At 35.0% G+C, this 22,432-nt stretch overlaps 1 protein-coding gene across 1 annotated transcript in view; it reads left to right on the forward strand.

Moving 5' to 3' along the window:
• atms (RNA polymerase II-associated factor 1-like protein antimeros) overlaps positions 1–22,432 on the forward strand; it is a 249,647-nt gene that overhangs the window by 188,523 nt on the left and 38,692 nt on the right. Inside the window, exon 11 of the mRNA XM_090398808.1 lies at positions 16,499–16,601. Coding sequence (XP_090254934.1) covers positions 16,499–16,601 — 103 coding nt within the window. The remainder of the gene's footprint in view (positions 1–16,498; positions 16,602–22,432) is intronic.

A 22,432-nucleotide genomic window follows, 5' to 3' on the forward strand; every position in this document is an offset into this window, starting at 1 on the left:
AATGCAAGATAACCTGATATCCCTAAATAGCAGATATCATACAGTAGCATTCTTTCATTCGGTTTCTGATGTGTGGCTGAACAGTAATGTCAGAATAATAGGAGAAAGCAGCAGTTTGTCTATAAAGAATCATGTGTAAACATTTCATCAATAATTGAACATATGGAAGTGAAGGGGAAGAAAGGGTGATGCTTTTGTCTACCAGGTGAATTCTGTGATGGATTATAACACAGATTATCAACCCATTTCCAGTTAAAGTTAATTGGAAATAGGATGGTATGTTGTTATGCATTCAAACCCTTCTTTATTCTCATACTCAGTTACATTCAGTAAATTACAATGTTTATTTTTGACCATTCATCCATTTTTATTCCTAAGATTTATATTCATCTGCTATTACTGAATCAAAAACTATTTCTTATGAATTGATTTTCTGTTCCTCTATGAAAATAAAATTAACATAACAGATAAATTGGTATAGCCAGTTCTCACTATACCAGATATGTTGTGTATGGACAGAAGGTTTTACTTTGCCAGTGAACATTTTGGGAAATTTTCTTTCTCATGCATTAATCTTTAAAGGTACCTGTGGCATGACTATAAACAATAAATTATGTGATAAACACATAATTTATTGTTTATAGTCATAAACAATAATTTCTACATTAATACATTTCTACAGTAATTTCTCATGCATTGATGATATGAAGCTTTGGTTGGAAACTTTCCAATAGTTATTACAGCAAGTGAATTCATTATAATGTTAATTGCTATAATGAGAATTGACTGTAGTGATTTCTTTTTTTTTTTTTTGTGATTATTGTAAATTCTCTTTAGCTTTCTGTTTTAAAAAAACGAAGCAAAGTGTATTTGAAAGATGTTTCGAATATGCTTAAAAATCAATAATATTGTCAGTACTATCAACAACAAAAATAAAAAGTCATTTAGCGAAATTTTTCTTCAGTTTGTCCAAATAGAATGTACCATTCCAATGCCTAAAGGAAAAAGTCTGAGATCCTGATGCCACTGCAGCCTGGATCTACGCTAAAGCTAAATTCATCTGTGCTAAATTCATCTTGGATTGAATTAATAGGCAAAGGTACATGTGTGACCTTCTTTTTGCATGCGCGCACTGGAAAGGTCAAGCTTCTATAGAGAAGATTCATTGCTTAGTGTAATATTATCACTTACATAATAGGTACTTGAATTAACCAGAACCATGTTTTAATTCCAGGTCAAAGGCTTGATTTACTTTTTAATCTCCATTTCTTCCAACATGTAGTATAAGTGATATTTTCAGTTAAGCTGAACATCATAGATGCTGAATTTCTTCTTTTTGAGAGTACAACTTTAAAACAGCTGCGATTCACATGGACTGTTAGATGGTAAAATGGACTAAAACAATAATGGTTTAGGAGGTTACCAGGAGTTTAGGAGGCTGCCATTCTTCTTGAATGGCAGTCAGTCTCAATTAGAGTAATGTGGGCAAATATGAGAATGGGGAACTGGACAATGAGACTTATTTGTGCCTATGGTCCCACAGAAGGTTCTACTAAGGTAGAAGTGGAGGAATTTTTTGAAGCTTTAGAGAAAGCGACTGACACAATGAAACATGAAAAGTTGGTCCTTGTTGGGGATCTAAATAGCAGAGTAGGAAATGATTGTCAGACATGCAAAAATATTTTGGGAAAATTTGGAGAAAAGAGCAAAGCTAATAATAATGGCAAATATCTGTTGGATTTCTGCTCAGGACATGAACTGGTTATTACTAACACCATGTTCCAATGTGAATTTGTGCACAAATTCACATGGAAAGAACAGGCTAGGAATAAGAAAAGTCTCATTGACTATGTTATTGTTGATGGTGATGTTTTCTCCCTGGTGCAGGACACCAGAGTGTACAGAGGATTTGAAATTGGAAGTGATCACTATTTAGTCTTGAGCAGGATAAAATTGAATTCCATATTGAAAAGAATAACATGTAAGAAAGTTTTAAAACGAATAAAAGTTGAGCAGCTCTCAGATGTGAACTGTAGACTAAAATACACAAAGATTATTGAAGAAAAAATGAAAGAGTTTGAGAACAGGAATCAAACCTTGGAGATTCAGTGGCAAACTCTGAAGAAAACATTGATTGATTCTGCCAGAGAGGCATGTGGTGAGGTTTTGTGCAAGGATAAAAAAATCAGAACTCCCTGGCGGACACAGGAAGTTAAAGAGGCAGTGAAGGAAAAGAAGAAAGCATATCAAAAGTTCCTGGCAAATAAGTCAGCTTGTGCTCTTAGAGAATATAGAGACAAATGCAAGAATGCTAAACACTGTGTAAAACTAGCTAAGCAAAAGTCATGGGAGGACTTTGGCAAGAATATAGAAAATAAATATCAAGAAGGTGGCAAAATATTCTGGAGGTTGTTGAAGAAGCTTAGGAATGGAGGAAAGAGTGCTGTAAAAGGAGTTAGAGATGATAAAGGTGACATGAAAACTGGAGAAAAAGGTATCCTTGAAGTATGGAGTAATTACTTTGAAAAACTGCTAAATGAAACAAGCAGTGATGACAGCACAGTGGTAAAAAACACTGACTAGGCATGCAGGCAGGAATACATATCCATAATTGAAGTAGAAAAAGCCATCAAAGGCTTGAAATGTGGAAAGGCAGCAGGAGTAGATGATAATCGACCAGAAATGCTGAAGTATGGTGGTATAAGAGTCTTACAGTGGCTGCACTGCATAGTTCAGAAAGCCTGGACAGAGGGACGAATTCCCGATGATTGGCGTAGAGCTCTCATAGTACCCATATATAAAAAGGGAAATAAAACTGAATGTGAGAATTACAGAGGTATTGGCAAATAAGGCTAAGAAAAACCTTAGAGAGTTTTTAGATATGTGGCAAGTAGAAGGAAGAATGATCATGGAAAGATGAAATTAAGGGATGAAAGTGGTAGAATGGTAACTGCTGCAGAAGTCATTGTTGAGGTATTCAGTGATCAATTTGTGTGTTTCATCCTGATCAGGGTGGAATCATGAGGAACTTAAGTGTAGAGGACATAGGAGAGGTTAGCTTAATTGTGAGTGAGCAGGAGGTATTTGAGGAAATAAATAACCTTGATGTTAATAAGGCGATAGGATTTGATGAAATATCACCACACATCTTAAGAGAATGTTCCAGGGAACTAGCCGTAGCATTGGCATGCCTGTTTAACAAGAGTTTTGCAACAGCACAGGTTCCAAGGGAGTGGAAGAAGGGTAAAATTGTTCCACTGCATAAAGGTTGTGATAAGGCTGTAGCTTCAAATTATAGACCGATTTGTATATCTGGAGTTGTGGTGAAGGTTCTAGAGAGAGATTGGTGAGAAGTAGGATACAGAAATGAGTTGATAACAGCAGTATTCTCTGTGGTTATCAGCATGGGTTTGTTAAGGGGAGATCATGTTTCACTAACTTACTTATGTACTATAACAAGGTGACAAATACCTTGGACAGAGGAGATGCATATACAGTGGTGTACTTGGATTTTGCAACTGTATATGCATCTCCTCTATCCAAGGTATTTGTCACCTTGTTATAGTACATAAGTAAGTTAGTGAAACATGATCTCCCCTTAACAAACCCATGCTGATAACCACAGAGAATAATGCTGTTATCAACCCATTTCTGTATCCTACTCCACACCAATCTCTCCAGAACCTTCACCACAACTCCAGATATACAGACTGGCCTATAATTTGAAGCTACAGCTTTATCACCACTTATGCAGTGGAACAATTGATAGACTGCCACATGACAATCTCTTAAATAAATTGAAACAGATGAGATTGGATAACAGACTTCTGTGTTGGATCAGTGACTGGCTGTCAGATAGGTATCAGAAAGTTGTATATGGGGGTGCAGTATCTTGAAAGAGAAAGGTCACCAGTGGTGTGCCGCAGTGGTCATTTTTGGGGACATTGTTGTTCAATTTGTATGTTAATGATATTGGGTCAGGTTTAACTAGTGATATCCAGCTGTTTGCAGATGATGCAAAACCGAGGAGAGCAATGCACAGTCAGGCTGATATTAATGCCTTGCAAGAGGACTTGAATAGATTGCATGAATGGGCAGGTAAGTGGAACTGTCAGTTCAATGTTGCCAAGTGTAAGGTTTTGAGATTTGGTAAGCAACGATGGAATGCAAAGTATACACTTGGTGGGGAAACTTTAACAGAAGTAGAGGAGATGAGAGATCTAGGAGTGATGGTGGACAAGGACTTGAAATTCAGGGGCCACATTGCACAAGTTGTGAAGACATCACATCGAATAATGGCAATGATGTGGAGAACCCTGACGTGCAGAAATAGAGAGGTTATGATTCCATTGTATAAGGCCTTGATCAGGCCTCATATGGATTATTGTGCACAGATTTGGTCGCCAGGTTTTCATGGTGACGAGGATATGTTGGAAAGGGTACAGAGAAGATTATACAAAGGTAGTCAGTGGTCTTTGGAATGTGGAGTACGAGGACAGATTGAGAGAATGTAAGTTGCAGAGCCTCGTGAATAGTAGGAAGAGGGGGGGGGGGGATATGATTGAGACATATAAGCTGGTCAGAGGTTGCTATCAAGCAAACATGGAAGAAATTTTCCATAGAATGGGAGAGGGGAGTAGAACAAGCAGCCATTGCTGGAAACTGTATAAGGAGGGTGTGAGCAAAGGATCGAGAAGCAGGTTCTTTGCATGGAGGGTGGTTGGTGAGTGAAATGTGTATCCATTGTGCTAAAGGCTACCAACCTAGAGTATGCGACATGGGGCCCAATTCTACTTCCACACTGGTTGAAGAAACTCAGGTATATGAGGGAGCAGGAGAAGGTACAGCTGCTGCATAGACTGAATAAAAATTTGACAATAAGGGACTGATGGAATATCAGCATGGTTGATAAAAGAGTGTTCAGCTTTGATATCTGTGCATTTTGCTTGGCTGTATAATTTGAGTCTCAGCACAGGAAACATTCCCCAAGAGCAGAATGAATGTAAAATAGTACATTGCACAAATGTAGTGCAAAAACTCGTCTAATTATTGATTTGCAACTATCTCTGGAGTGGTAGTCAAGATTTGGTAAAAGTTGGTAAGAGCTTTCTTACAGAAACAGATTGACAGAGAATTTATACTTTTCACTGAACAGCATGGGTACAGTACAGGAAAGCTATGTCCGATAACTTAAGTTTTATTATGTTACAGTTGAGTTATCCAAGGGAATGGATATATATCCTGATCAATATTCCTTCTAATTTTTGTTAGCCCTTATGTTCATGAAAAACATTGTGTGCACAAGTTTTCAGTCTCAGACTCAATGTGGGCAGTAGCCTGTGCATGTTGGTCTTTGATATTAGCATCGCCATTTCAACATGTTTGTCCAGCCACTCAGATTTAAATGAATTTGTGGTTCTTTTCACTTTGATTTCGACAGTGACATTTTTAGGGTTTAACACACAGAAACTGCTAACGTAATATTTCTCATATTAATGTTGCTCCTTTTTCATCTTTTGCATGAGCTCAAGTCAAGTGACTGTATTGTCTAGACTGTAGACACCTGAAACACACTTACTTTTGCAATTTGCTGACATTTGCATCAGTTCTCTCACATAGCACAGACTAAGTAATTAATTAAAGTGTGTTAATAAATTGAAGACTTAATTCTGTATGTTAGTCAAGTAAATAATAGTTTAATATCCGACGTTTCACTGACTAATATCTGTCAGCATTTTCAAAGGATACACTGGTAAGCAATAGAAATTAACCAACAATTCTAAAAATTATATAAAGTTATCACTGTGCGTGATAACAATACGACACGTGATATAATATGCGTGTTGCAAGTACAACGTTTAATTTGTTGAGATATTTATTGTAATTTTCATGAAAGTTCATTTCTTTTTGGTTAAATGATCTGATTAAAGTTTTCCATATATCTGGTAGGATTAGGCCTTGATTCTTATTTAAGTTACCTGTTGAACGGGCGACTGTAGCAGCAGCTTTGAATGTTCTGGAATGGTAGTTCTCTTCTATGTAGGGCCTATGACTCATATCCCATTCAATATTATGGTTGGTAGAGGCAAAATGGGAAGAAAGGCCTGATATATCTTGTCTGTTATTCCTTACATAGCCTTATGTGTTCTTTCTTTCTTGTTTCAAAACTTCTAGATGTCTGTCCGATGTAATTGATACCGCATGAACAGGGTATGCTATAAACTCCAGAGTATTTGTAGAAAGGATGGCTATCTTTCGGTGATCTTATAAACTTTTGAATGGTCTCAATAGGTTTGAAGGTTACTCTGATATTATATGGTTTTAGAAGAAGAGCTAATTTTTTGAATATGGTACAAATAGAATTGTTATAGAGCTGATGTATTGGGTTTCATCTCGTTGTCTTTGCAGTATGTCATTAAAGGGAATCTTGTTGATGATTCTTGTAGGGTAGCCATATAGGGATAGATCTCTGGATATTTTCATTAATTATTCTTGTAAGTTGCCAGGGTCTGTGGTACACTGTATAGCTCTTTTTTTGAGCATATGGATAATGCTGAGTTTCTGGGATATGTGGTGAGACAAGTCGAAATGGAGGTAGCGTCTAGTGTTAGTAGGTTTTCTATATACCGACAGGTTGATGCTATTGTCAGTTTGTTTCTTAATAAGGACGTCTAGGAATGGAAGTTAATTATCTTTTTCTAGTTCCAATGTGAACTTGATAGTGTTGTGGAAGCCATTAATTTTGTTTAGATTATCTATTAGTTTTTCTTTTTTGTGATTCCAAATGATGAAGATGTCGTCAACATACCTAAACTGTGGTTTGTTTAGGGGTAATTTGGGATAAAATTTGAGTTTCCAAATTTTCTAAGAATAGGTTGGCACAAGAAGGAGAGAGAGAGGGTACCCATGGCTAATCCTGCAAGTTGTTTGTAGTAGGTTTTTGCCATTCGAAGTTAAGCAGTGCTTGAACAACTTGGTGATGTTTGGTGGGAACAAGTTTTCTAAGATGTCGATGACTTCTGAAACTGGGATATTTGTGAACAGAGATGTGACATCCAGGCTATCCATAATATTATCTACAGAGATACGGATGTTTTTTAATTTCTCCAAGAAATGTTGGGAGTTCTTGATATAAGAAACCGTGTTGTGAATGTGTTCTTGTAACATTTTGGCTAGATATTTTGATAGATTGTAAGTAGGGGAATGGATACCATCTACTATTGGATGTAATTTCTTATATCAAGAACTCCCAACATTTCTTGGAGAAATTAAAAAACATCCGTATCTCTGAAGATATATTATGGCTAGCCTGGATGTCACATCTCTGTTCACAAATATCCCAGTTTCAGAAGTCATCGACATCTTAGAAAACTTGTTCCTGTCAAACATCACCAAGTTATTCAAGCATTGCTTAACTTCGAATTATTTTACGTGGCAAAAAACCTACTACAAACAACTTGCAGGATTAGCCATAGGTAGCCCTCTCTCTCCTTCGTGTGCCGACCTGTTCTTAGAAAATTTGGAAACTTAAATTTTATCCCAAATTACCCCTAAACCAACCACATGGTTTAGGTATGTTGACGACATCTTCATCATTTGGAATCACAAAAAAGAAGAACTAATAGATTATCTAAACAAAATTAATGGCTTTCACAACACTATCAAGTTCACATTGGAACTAGAAAAAGATAATAAACTTCCATTCCTAGACGTCCTTATTAAGAAACAAACTGACAATAGCATCAACCTGTCAGTATATAGAAAACCTACTAACACTAGACGCTACCTCCATTTCGACTTGTCTCAGCATTATTCATATGCTCAAAAAAAAAAAGAGCTATACAGTGTACCACAGACCCTGGCGACTTACAAGAAGAATTAATGAAAATATCCAGAGATCTATCCTTAAATGGCTACCCTACAAGAATCATCAACAAGATTCTCTTTAATGACATACTGCAAAGACAACGAGATGAAACCCAATACATCAGCTCTATAACAATTCTATTTGCACCATATTCAAAAAATTAGCTCTTCTTCTAAAACCATATAATATCAGAGTAACCTTCAAACCTATTGAGACCATTCAAAAGTTTATAAGATCACCGAAAGATAGCCATCCTTTCTACAAATACTCTGGAGTTTATAGCATACTCTGTTCATGCAGTATCAATTACATCGGACAGACATCTAGAAGTTTTGAAACAAGAAAGAAAGAACACATAAGGCTATGTAAGGAATAACAGACAAGATATATCAGGCCTTTCTTCCCACTTTGCCTCTACTAACCATAATATTGAATGGGATATGAGTCATAGGCCCTACATAGAAGAGAACTACCATTCCAGAACATTCAAAGAAGCTGCTACAGTTGCCCGTTCAACAGGTAACTTAAATAAGAATCAAGGCTAATCCTACCAGATATATGGAAAACTTTAATCAGATCATTTAACCAAAAAGAAATGAACTTTCATGAAAATTACAATAAATATCTCAACAAATAAAACGTTGTACTTGCAACACGTGTATTATATCATGTGTCGGATTGTTATCATCCACAGTGATAACTTTATATAATTTTTAGAATTGTCGGTTAGTTTCCTAGTTTTTGTTACTTTCTATTGCTTACCAGTGTATCCTTTGAAAATGCTGACAGATATTAGTCAGTGAAACGTCAGATATTAAACTATTATTTACTTGACTAACATACAGAATTAAGTCTTTAATTTATTAATACTAGTGGTCAAGAAAAGGTCATAATATAAAGTGTGTTAAGTTGGAATGGGTTAGAGTAATATTAGAGTGGAGAAAATTACTAAATAAAATAAATGAAAAGTGTGATTTATCATATAATTCATTTTTCTAGTATGTTTATATTTGTTTATTGACTGTTAATTAGAAATTCTGAGAGCAAAAACTTTGTGTGCACATTAATAGACTTGTGCACTCCCTTTTTGACCAGTTTGTACATGCACAGCTTAGAGGGAATATTGACCATGATTGAAGAAAATATCTTTGATTGGTATAGGACTAAAATAATGTTTATGGATTTTTCAAGTGAAAGCGAGTTAGCCGATTTCATACAGGAGTTGAGGAGAGTTTCTTTTTGACAATCCAATTCAGGACAATCCAATCCAATCCAATGACAATTCAGGGGAATACATGCGATTGTAGAGTTGAGTCGCCCTCCCTCATTGAGTCTTTGGACTCCCTGGAGGTGATACATACTAATAGTAATAATCTTTTTGGATTTTGCTGAGTCTTTTGAAAGGATGCAGCATGGAAGGCTGTTACATAAGTTGAAGGACATGGGATCGAATTATAAACTATTAACTTGGATAAGAGGATTGCTGACTAACATGAAAAAAGTTTTTTATGCAATAGGGATATGCATTTCCATGGTTTAATGTGACAGTGGTGTATCCTTGATTCCTTGGTCCATTGTTAAGTCTTGAAATTAATGACATAGGGAAGGATATGAGAGGAGACATCATCAGCTATTTGCTAATGATGTAAAGACTGGCAAGGTAATCAGGAATGTGCCTGACTTGCAGAACCAGAAGTTAAAATAGCAAAAAATATAGAACTTATTAAAACTCTGACATTCATCCAATATAACATGGATATCATCAGGGAGAGAAGAGAGGATCACTTAACTCCATTCAAAACATTACAAGAGTCACATAGCACATGCTTACTAGCTTATATCAGCATTAAAAGAAAAACAGTTACGAACAGTTAATCGGTCGCTTCACAGAACTTTGAAATTGGCATACATTCAGAGTGATTAATGTTTGAACAATTTTTTAAGGTTTGATATATTTCACATTTGAATGTACTAGAATGAAGAAACTTGATCTGATTCCAAAAAACTCATAGTTATAATGTTACTAGATGAGAAACAAAGCCAGAATTGTCAGATTTTAAAAATGCAAGGTAGTCCTGATGTTCTGAGATTCTAATCTTAGAGAACTGCCAGTCTATCCAAAGTAACAAAAATGACATGAACTGGGCACTTAATAGATACCTGCAAGGAGAGAAGTGATAATTTGTTCTTTGTAGATGATAGAAAAGATGACAGCGTCTGAGCTGGTTTGAGAGAAGTGTATTGATTGTGCTTGTAAAAAAATCCATGGTATTTCAGAGACGTTTGCTTTAATGTGGGGAAATTCTTTTCACATCGGATAGTAGTCAGCCTGAGGGATGATAACTGTCAGTAATTTTTTGCATGGTAGTTTTGTTGTAAAAGTTAGTCACTATAGTGATTTTTACTTTATATAATTCATCTAATGGAGGGGAATCAAAAGAGCAGATGTGAGGACAAATGGATGCATCTGCAAGTAAAGGAAGGTTTTCTATAAACAGAAAATTCAGTATGGATTACAGATTATTAACAAATCAAAAAAGGAAAGACTTTTGTTGGATTCACGTTCAATAGTGAATTTGATATGGAAATTTGTTTTATGCAGAAATTATAAGTCTGTCTTTGAGTAGGATCAAACTTAAAAGATTTCATCACAAAAATGAAACAAGATACAAGGTTGAGGGAAAATGGTATATAAGAGTTGGTTTTTTAGATGTTCCACAGAATAATCAGCCAAAGTTGGTATGTGAAATAGGACTGCTCATTTAAACAGCTTACAATGTCTTCAGGGTGTCTTTAATGTCATTATTTTCTGAAAGTATGTACTTTTAAAAATCTGTTCCTAACTTTTTATCAAAAAATTCGAAAAATTCCCGAAGATATAGCCTATTATTCAAAGCGGTGCGCAGATCAGAATCGGAGAGCTCACCGCTCTCGCTTGTTAGTAAACGAATAAATGCGTAAGAACCTGCAACGGCGCGTACTGGTGCCTTGAATGCAAGAGAGGCCGATAACCGACCTAATACATTTAGGTGATGAAAAGTAGGCGATTACAACTGCCTAAAACAAATGAATGCTATATGTGTCATAGCGGACAAAGAACGACCGAAATCAGTCAATCGTTAATCGATCGTGAAAGTATGATGAGCGCTTATAACGTTTCAATAAAGTCTCTGTTTTTTTTTTGTCTTGTTAATTGCATGTTAGTCGGCAGTGAAGAAAATACATCATGTCTACTACTCGAAATTGTGTCAATAGTGTAGATTCCTTCTGCTACATTTGTGGCAGCTTTACTGTTCTCAGTCAAAGGACAAATATCACTGATTTCGTTAAGAAAGTGTACTTTGCATACTTTGACGTAAAAATTGCAGATCAGGACAAGTCATGGGCTCCAAATCAAGTGTGTAAGTCATGTGTAGAAAATTTATGACAGTGGAGCAAGGGAAAACGCCAAAAATTAACTTTTGGCGTTCCAATAATTTGGTGTGAACCGAAAAATCACGTAGATGATTGCTATTTTTGTTTAGTTCAGACTTCTGGTTATAATAAGAAGAATAAGAAAAAAAATTGTGTATCCAAATCTCGACTCAGCAATTTGGCCAGTTGTTCATTCCAGTGAAATAGCCGTGCCAATTTATAAAGGACTTCCTTTACTTGAGAACAAGCATGATCGGGATATGCCAGATGTTCTTGAGGAGCAAGACCCGGATGTTGATTTAGACAATGAAAATTTAATTTCTAGTTCTGGACTGCAACATTTTATTCAAGCAGAATTGAATGATTTAGTAAGAGATTTGGGCCTATCAAAGGAATCATCGGAATTGTTAGCTTCAAGATTAAATGGAAAAAACTTACTGGAGCAAGATACGAAGATAACTTTTTATCGTAGCAGGGAAATTAATCTTGTACAATATTTTAAACATGAGTGTGGGTTTGTTTACTGTAACAATGTGTCAGGTTTACTAACTGAAATGAGTGTTCTACAATATCATCCAAATGAGTGGCGTTTATTTATCGACAGTTCAAGCAGAAGTCTCAAGTGTGTCTTACTACACAATGGGAATGTATATGGCTCAATTCCTATTGGCTATTCAGTCCACTTAAAGGAAACATATGAGGACATTAAAAAGGTTCTGAAGTTATTAAAATATACAGACCATATCTCGATCATCTGTGTGGATCTTAAAATGGCGAACTTTTTACTTGGCTTTCAAAGAGGATATACAAAGTTTCCGTGTTTTCTATGCTTCTGGGATAGTCGAGCTAGAAACCAACACTGGAGTCAGAAACATTGGCCTCTTAGAATATCCTTAAATGTTGGAGAACAGAATGTTATAAATCAACCTTTAATCGACAGAGAAAAAAATCATTTTTCCACCTCTACACATCAAACTAGGTCTTATGAAGCAGTATGTTAAAGCTTTAGATTTACAAGGTAACTGTTTCCAATACATATGTGAAAAATTTCCACAACTTAGTTATGAAAAAATTAAAGCCCGGTGTATTTGATGGACTGCAAATTAGAACTTTAACGAGAGACCCAAATTTCATCAACTCTATGAACGAAATTGAGAAAGAGGCCCGGACTTCATTTACGATGGTTGCGAATAATTTTCTTGGAAACAAAAAAGCGTACAATTCCAAAGATCTAGTGGAAACAATGCTTGAAAATTTCCAGCGCCTAGGTTGCAACATGAGCATAAAGCTTCATTTCCTATACAGTCATCTTGATAGATTTCCCGAGAATTTAGATGCTGTAAGCGATGAACAAGGCGAAAGATTTCATCAAGACTTAAAAACTATGTAAGATCGGTACCAAGGAAGATGGGATTCTCACATGATGGCCGACTACTGTTGGAGTATTCAAAGGGATTGCCAAAACAGAACACACAGCAGAAATTGCTACAAACAAAAATTATTCCCTGAAACTCATGTGTAAGTAAAATTGTTATTTTTTTATAAATATTCTTGTAATTTTTAATGAATATTGTTAAGTAGTTATGTATCTAATCATCGGCCTCTCTTGCATTCAAAGCGCCAGTACGTGCCATTGCAGGTTCTTACGCATTTATTCGTTTACTAACAAGCGAGAGCGGTGAGCGCTCTGATTCTGATCTGCACACCGCTTTGAATAATAGGCTATATCTTCGGGAATTTTTCGAATTTCTTGAAAAAAGTTAGGAACAGATTTTTAAAAGTACATACTTTCAGAAAATAATATTAAAAAAATCGATTTTTTTTGATCCTCTAAATAGTACTGCCTCCTTAAAACTATCAAAAACTTACAAATTAGCAACAAGAAAATGCCATAGAGGAAAAACCTGACGTGATAGAGAAAAATGGGTTTGATATTTGAAATCAGCGCACCCAAATTAGTAAAAAACAAGTCTCATATAAAAGTCAGCAAAAATTGTGTTGGACTGTGTTATTAACAAATCAAAAAAGGAAAGACTTTTGTTGGATTCATGTTCAATAGTGAATTTGATACGGAAATTTGTTTTATGCAGAAATTATAATAATTCTGTCTTTGAGTAGGATCAAACTTTAAAGATTTCATCAGAAAAATGAAACAAGATACAAGGTTGAGGGAAAACGGTATATAAGAGTTGGTTTTCTAGATGTTCCACAGAATAATCAGCCAAAGTTGGTATGTGAAGTTGGACTGCTCATTTAAACAGCTTACAATGTCTTCAGGGAAATCAGCTAGTAAAAAAACTGAAGTCTTGAAGTGGTATGTTGGTGACTTGGGAAACTACATTGAAAGGAAATAATTATCAGCAGCACACATGTGTTTGAAGTTAATACTGTTCTTAATATAAGATTTAGTGAGGCCAATGAGGTTTTTGAAGAAGATTAGAAACATTTGTCAAGATGGTTAGTGAGACATCTGATACAGGTATATTGGATAACCAACTTTATGGGCCTTGGGAAGACCATAGAGATGTCGAGGACAAGCATGATGAATTTGCACTTTCTTAACAGTGGTAGCATCCCACAATTGTACATGGCCCAATGATTTATTTAATTTATACATTTGACTTTTTTTTTTTGGATCCTGCCAATCACACTGTAGGTTGACCCATCCCAGAGTAAGATGTTAATTTCATGATTATGCACTGTGGTGTCCATTACAACAGCAGCAGAATTACCGTTATCTTCTTCCTCCTTCACAGGCCAAATCAAGCTTTGACCCTCTTGCATTTGTTGCCTCTAACTCTGTCTGTCTAAAACACTACTTCTCCAGTTGGACATTGCAATATGATGCTGCTGTCTTGACTAATGGTATTTATCCATCTTTTTCTTGGTTTTCTCTTTGGCCTTTAAATGATACTGTCATTTTCCATATGAAAAACATGTCCTGCTCACTGCGATGCTTTAAAACTAGATATAAATTCTTGATATACCCTTGGTATATTCACTGAATTAATCAAATATTTTTCTAAGCATTTTCCTTTCAAAAGCTGTGGCCCTTCCCATTATGTATAGCATTTTACACGTCCGAAAGGGTTGTGTGCTTTGCATTATGGGATACATACTAAGGCAAGTGATGTGAAGTCATTAGCTTCTATTATTCAAGTATCTCGAATGTGAATATATTTCACGTGTCTCTGTTATGACAGGTGTTGAAGTATAGCGTTGCAGGTTTTTAATGCTCGGAATTTTGTCCATTGTCATACAAGGTTCAGTTATTGGCTGGTTTGTATTAGGTCTCCACAGCACTGTTGATACAATTTTTCTAATTTGGTTAGATGGCTGTTGCTTGCAGTATTTGCGTAGACTATTATATTGTACCTGAATATTAATTGGCAAATATTGTGATATGGAAAAGCTTGTACAAGAGGCAGAAACAGAATGTGAGTAAGTGATTGAAGTGGATTTATGAGAAGTAGAGAGAGAGAGAGAGAGAGAGAGAGGTTTGGAATTAATCAGATTTCCTTCTAGATAGCATCAAGCTTTCAGGATAATTTTTGGTGTGGCACCTTAAATATGTGACATGTAGCGTCTGGAATGTAAAAAAAAAAACTAATTTTTGAAGGCTGAAGAGGCTGTGGATGTTATGTGTTGGTGTTATGAAAGATTAGAGGAATAAGTTCCCCTAAGAAGATTAATGTGATGATCTTATCTGGAGATCTGGGTGTTTTCAAAAATAAAAGGAAGAGAAGTTAGATTTTTGTTAGAAATATGCAAGACTGCATTTTGGGAGGTTTTACTAGCATTGAAATTTACATGGTTATATATCACTGAAAATCAAGGAAATCTGAATTTAGGGTGTAGAAATTTGAAGAGATGAAACCGTTCACTGACTCAGTGAATTACCAAACAGGAAATTAACCATCTAATTGTACATTTGCATAGGATGGGGTGGCAGACCATAGGATCATAGTTTTGTAAGCAAGCCTCTGTGCCAGGCTTGATCAGATGTCCTGGGAATGACATAACTTTCTTCAGACCTTTCCATAGCTTGTGACACTAACTAAGTGTGTGTGAAAGCATGAAAGTTCAGGAGCTGCACTCATTAGATTTGGAAGGATACCTGGACACCTGACTACGATTTTAACAGCAGGTGAGTTTTCTGTATTTGGCACACTTTTTTTTTTTTTTTTTTTTTTTTGTCAAAGGTTGGATGGTGAGGATTATCCAGTATTGGTAGGTAGAGGTGAACATCTTGCATTAGGTCATTGCTGGCAGCAAATACCTAATCTCTTCCATCTTGACCATTGATATTCATTGCTCACATGTTCTCAATCCTGTCTTATTTTTCACTGCAAATAACCATTTTCTTCCATTCTAACTTTTGATAGCACATCAAACATCTGAACAAAAAGAGATTTCTGTTCTTGGTATAATTCTAACCTTCAACTGTTATTACTGTTATTATCATAAACATGGTATAAATATTGTCCCCTCTGGATTCAAGAAATTGGGTTTTACTGTTTTGCTCATAACTTTACTTGACCTCTGACTGCTTATTTATTCTATTCATATCACAGATTTGTCCAACCAGTGATTACTGTTCTCACACTGCAAATGCCTATACGGCTCCCTAATAATCCCTGATTCAGTACAGAAGAGCACACTAAAATCGATTGATTGCATTTCACCAATTGGCTCCACATTATTTCACATAGACATTGGTTTTTTGTTTTTTTTTTTGCTTGCCATTTCTACCAATGCATCCATGGTCAACTGTTCATCAGAATTGGAATCAGTTATTCTTCCAGTATGTTTCACATCTGTTAGTACTTATGGAGAGGCTGTTAAACAGCCTTTTACAGTTCCACTCAACAAATTCTATTTTTCTTCTTTCATTTCTTCTACTGTTGTCCTTTGAAACAGTACTTCTCTCACGTATTTTTTGCTAGGAAATACATAAGAGGGAAGGATTCTTTTTTTCTCTCCAAAAGACATTCTACAGATTTAACAACCTTTACTATATAGGATTACAAAAAAATAAAACACACATACACAAAATGTTGAGAAGAAATAGTTATTTTATATAATAGTTTAGAATTTCTATGGTGCAGATATAAATGTTTTCTATAGTTATTAATTTTTGTTGATAGTGACATATCCTGCCAAATATTGGCAGTGCTTTTTATATAATTTTGTAAATCATATCCAAATGTTGTACAGCGTAAGACTCAGTAAGAGGCGTATGAAACCAGGCGTGCAACCAAACAATTCTCGTCTAGTAGTGAGACATAGACCATTGAATGAGCCAGAGTTCAAGACACAAGTAAGTAGTAATTTACTGATTTACTTATACAGTATGTTTGTTTTCACTTTCAATAAGTTAATACAATTCAGGTTTTGGATGGCTAAAAATTCCCATTATAATGATTCTCATTTTTTTCGCATTAACGTTAACATTTTGAATAATTGATTCTTATGTTGTGTGACAATGCATACATCATTACACTTTGCTGTTTGTAGTGGTCTCATAACTTAATCAGTAATCTAAGTTGAAATAGAATGGTATAGATTAATGAAATAAAGAGCCAAAAGGCTTCACTTCTTTTATAGCTTGCTATGTTCGGCATGAAACGCTTTGATTTCTATCTTAGTTTCTTATTCGGCTTTGAAATAATGTGGGATTAAATATCTCCTTAATTTAAAAGAATGGTATAGGACTAAATTCCGTTGACAGAGGAAACCTGTTGTGAAAATTTATAGCATTTCCATATTTTGATGCGGAAGAAAATGCCTTATTTCCAGCAAAATAATCAAAATAGTTTTATATTCTGACACTTGTGGTTAATAGGTGTAGCACATCATCATATGACTTGGTTGCATTAATGCTAATTGAAAACATTGAAAAATTGTACAAATTAAAACATATTTATTTAACAAAATCTGGAGGAAGGGAAGTAATTTCCAGTACTATGACTCCATAGCTCAGCTGACTAACAACAATGCTGTTTGGTTAAAAGTTGTGGAATAGAATCCTGTCTAGGATGTGAAGAAATGAAAGTGAATTAACTAGTCTCATGGGATATGGCAGGGCTTTTTTTCTTGCTGGAACTTCAGTTTTTCATGTTGCAGAACAGACAAACTGGCCGACAACATGCAATTAACATACATAATATGCTGCCCATGTAACTTTAATTGCTTCAGCCATATTTTGAAACATCCCACCTAATCCAATTCCCCCCATGAAAATGAATTAGCAAAATTAAAACACTAAGGAAATGTTATCTGAGTTTATTTTATAAAATATAATGGATATATTACTTGTACATTTGTAAACCATATTTATTGACTAACTAGCTGTACATATAAATATTTAACTGATTAGATGGGGGAAGGCTTAGATATTGGCTATCTTTCATGTTATTTTTCAATATTAACTCACAAACATTTATGACAGCAAAATCAAGTGTGAATTCATTAAAATCTGCTGATATTTTGCAGAATTCAAACCATCTTCTTTGGAGAACAAAAAACTTGTCATACAGCCAGTTATGTAGTAAATACTATTCAAATTGTAATGGAAAAATCCTAGAACCCATATCTTGGTAAACACTTTGGATTACTAATTGGTAGTCTTAAGAGTGAACATGGTCTTAAAACTACCATGGTTTCAATGCTAAAGAAGGCCTTAAATTACAGTGTTCTCAAGACTGAAAATATGGTCTTAAAATTACAAATTATTGATAAATTAATGTAATAAACTGTTGCTGCCAACTTCAAAAATAGCCTTTCAGATTTGTAACAGCTTCTGCATAAGGATTGTTGTCTCCTTCCCATCTGACCCAACTTGTCATAATGATAATAGCATATTTAGTGCCTGAATTTCAAACGTAAGTTTGAAATTCTTTTATTACTAACTTATATACATGAATAGTGAGTAAAAATGGAAAGCCCATTTCTACACCTTTAATATGTTTATAAAATACCACAATTTAAGATGGTAATTGCAGGGGGGGGGGAATATTTTATAAATAAGCCCTCATGTATCATCTTCTGGAACATTAGTAAAAGGGGATGACACATCAAAGCTTATTAAGTAATTGTTCTCCTCCAACTGAAGGTTCGATATAGTGGTTTTAAAGTTTAAAGTGTTTATGGAGTTTATTATGAAGAACAATGATTTGCCAATGTGTTTGCTGAGTTTGGCTGTCAAATGTTTAACAGGGAAAGGGGAGAGGATGCTTAAGGGTCAAATCTGGATGACTGAGAGATCTGAGAGAAATGCAATGAGAGAACATTGCATTTCAAGGAATGCAGAAAACTGACCATGCATTCTGACCTAATGTCCAATCCTCATTTTCATGTGGTGTACTCCATTAAGTATCTGCCTGGATAGTGAACAAATGAGGATGAGCTGGTAATTTGGGATTACCAAATTGACAGCCCATGACAACATGACAGAATTTCATGGTTGAAGTGTCATCTGGTTAACCCCTCTCCCCACATACACACCCATTATTTTCATCAGGGAACCAGGGTGAACAGTGAAAAGTCAACTACTGGAACAAATCCCAACTCATAATTAGCAGAGCTCAAGATTGATACCATCAACAGATTTCACACCGCTTCACACCCTACCTCAAACTGATAGAAGAAAGAATTCAAGAACCAACTTATAAAGAAATAGTGGAAATAATAAAACAAATTAAGTTTTAAAGCACCAGGAGTAGATGGGATAACAGAACTTATAAAAAATGTCAAACCGGATATCACTACCCCCCCCCCCCCATGTGGTGATTGGGTTTAAAGAACAGTCCCAATGTAGACCACGCATGCCATAAGAGGCAACTAAAATGGGTGCCTGGGGGTATAGCTGGGCCACCCTGCCTCCAAAGGGACAAACATTTGGAGGCCTAGTCCTCCAGGTTGGGGGTTTGCAATGGGCTAACAGTCCATTCTTGTAAAGAAAATCTCTTGTTAAGAAAGCTAAACGATTGAAAGCTGGACTGACTTCAAGGACACGACATGTGAAAAGGAAAAGGTTAATGAATTTTGGAACATGGAATGTTAGAACGATGTTACAGGTAGGGAAATGCAAAATATAGCAGAAGAGTTAGAGTGAATTGGATGTTACAGCATTACAGGGGATAAGATGGAGAGGAAAAGGAAGAATAAACAAAAAAAAAAAAAAAAGATTCTATTATGTATTATAGTGGTCCTGAAGAACAAGGAAATTATGGAGTAGGATTTATTATTAGAAAGAAGATAATACTCATAGACAAGCTTATACGTTGGTTATGCATTACTAAATCACTTAAGGAATTGACAATGTAGATAAGAATATAAATTAAATTACACTTTAATAAATATTTCCAATATTTTGGCAACGTCACGTTGCCATCTTCAAAAGGAACTTACAAAAAAGGCACGCGCATGATGACAGCAGAAGTACATAAGGAATATGAAGATCAAAATAATTTAGAAATATAGAGGAAAGAATTCAAGAACCAACTTATAAAGAAATAGTGGAAATAATAAAACAAATTAAGTTTTAAAGCACTGGGAGTAGATGGGATAAGAGGAGAACTTAAAAAGAATGCAGGTGAAATCTTATGGAAAGAAATTTATTATTTGATATTAGATATATGGAAAGAAGAAAAATGCCAAAAAATTGGAATAATCCAATCAATATATTAAAAAGAAGATAAGATGAATTGTCATAACTATAGAGGAATTACATTATTGAATGTTACATACAAAATTTTATTAAGTATGATATATAAAAGATTAGAACCATATATAGAAATAATAATAGGAGAGTACCAGTGTGGTTTCAGAAATAAAAGATCCACAATTGATAATATATTTATGCTATGGAAAATGTTTAGAATATGTAAGTTTTGTTGTGATTGCCTGTGAAAATACAAGTGGTGGTGTTAGGCAGTACATGGTTTTGGTGTATATGTTGAGTAGTGGAGACAGAGTTGTAGAGCAGGTGCCCTCCCTCGATGAGCCTTTTGACTCCCTGGAGGTGTCACGTAATAATAATAATAATATGATATAGAACTTCATAATTTATATATTGATTTCCAACAAGCATTTGATAAATTAAATAAACAAAAAATGATACATAACTTGAAAACACTAGGAATACCAGGAAAATTAATTCGATTAATTAAAATTACATTAAAAGGATCCAAAGCAGTAGTTAAAATACAAGGGGAATTAAGAGATCCCTTTGAAATAAATTGTGGAGTAAGACGAGGAGATGAACTTTCAGCGAATTTATTTAATTTGCTACTTGAAGCAATAATAAGAAAGATAAATATGAGAGGATTTATAAATAATTAATTAATACAAATATGTGCATGTGCAGATGATATAGCAATAAGTCACAGGAGAAAAGATTTAGAAGAGAAATTTGAAGAATTTAATAGAAATGCTAAAGAAGTTGGATTACAAATTAATGATCAGAAGGCTAAATATGTGCAATGTGGAAAGAAAGTAAATAAAAATATTATACGATATAATATAGGTGAATACAGTTTTGAAGTTGTAGATAATTTTAAATATTTAGGTTCGTTAATAACAACAAACAGTAATATATCCAAAGAAATTAATAGTAGAATCATGGCTGGAAATAAGTGTTATTATATTTATAAAAAGTAATAAGAATCTAAATTAAAACTATAAACAAGTCCTGAAAATACTTCAGGCACAAACTTTGTTTGCTTACACTTGGATAAAGCATTAAACAAAGGATATAATTTCTTAGCATCTTTAATTTATATTAAAACCAAGTGGAAAAACTTCCAATCTCTAATCCAGAGTAATTTAATAATAAGGTGTGATTGCCTTTTAGCTACTCATATGTGAAAATATGACTTCTGCATTACTTCAACCTTCGTATCACCTCTGGGTCTGGCTACCACTGATGAGACCTCAATAAAAGTCAAAACGGTTGGAAGCTTGGGTGATGAATGGCAGTGCTGTAGCCCATGAAGTTAACTGAGGCACGGCTGTTGCTGTTACCCCTCAGATGACATATGAGCAAATTAGTGGCTCTGCTCGGTGGTGAGGTGAGCCTGCCACAGGTTAGAGCCAAGCGGTTCTGAGAGTTCTTCAGTGGCAGGGTGAGCCTGTTACTGAGCGGAACAACGCTGAGTTTTTGGAGTTTGACCTGTACTTGAACATTCAATGAAGGTCAAAACCGGTCTAGGTAGTGACCCTTCCCATAATGGATAGCATTATACATGTCCGTAAGTATATCTGCTTTGCATTATGGGATAAGGCAAGTGATGTGAAGTCATTAGCTTCTATATACGAGTTGCCCAGTCCTGAAAATACTTTATGCACAAACTTTGTTTGCTTACACTTGGATAAAGGATAAAACCAAGGATAGAATTTCTTGGCATCTTTAATTTACGGGACAATATTTGGTTGTAAGGTATACATCAGTAGTTAGAATTGAAGGAGGTATAGAAAGATGGTTTGATGGTTATCTAACAGATTTTTGGTTTTATTTTTTATTGAACCTGTTGGGCCCTTCACTCTTGGAATATATGTCGACAACTGATAATAATTCTTTGATTACATCAGCAGCAATCATATGTATTTGGAATAAAAAACATTTTACCTACATGCCACTTCATATCATCATCCTTGCCAGAAATGCAGCATTTTCAAAACTTTAGTCCCTGGGGCAGAGCAAATTTTGTTCTCAGGACTTGCACTGCTTCTGGAACAACAAGCTGTACTTAAATCATTCAAACTAAATAGTTACAACAAAAATCCCTAACTTACTCCATAAAAATGAACAACAAATCCCTATCTTCTTCTAGACAGCATATACATACATCATTTCTCTTCCCTATATCAACAATACAACAGATTGATTTGTCTCTCCTCCTTCTACAAACTTTGAATAATTTCACTTTCCTGAAACAAATCAAAGACCAGAAGATCCTCCTCCTTCCATGGTGTCTCCTATGTCCCTGTAAATGTTAGATCTACGATTTTGGGCAGACAGGGTGACCCTGGTAAGAAGACAAGAATATAAAAAGAATATTTAATATGTATGGACAACCTAAAAGCAGAAGAGCATGACCATTTCACGAGGTAGAAGAAAGCCAGGCTAATACATAAGTTCCAATTTAA

Source organism: Typopeltis vanoorti, chromosome 10 (genome assembly GCF_054136105.1).
Source record: "Typopeltis vanoorti isolate ZY-2024b chromosome 10, IOZ_Tvanoo_1.0, whole genome shotgun sequence".
Classification (NCBI taxonomy): Eukaryota; Metazoa; Arthropoda; class Arachnida; order Uropygi; family Thelyphonidae; genus Typopeltis; species Typopeltis vanoorti.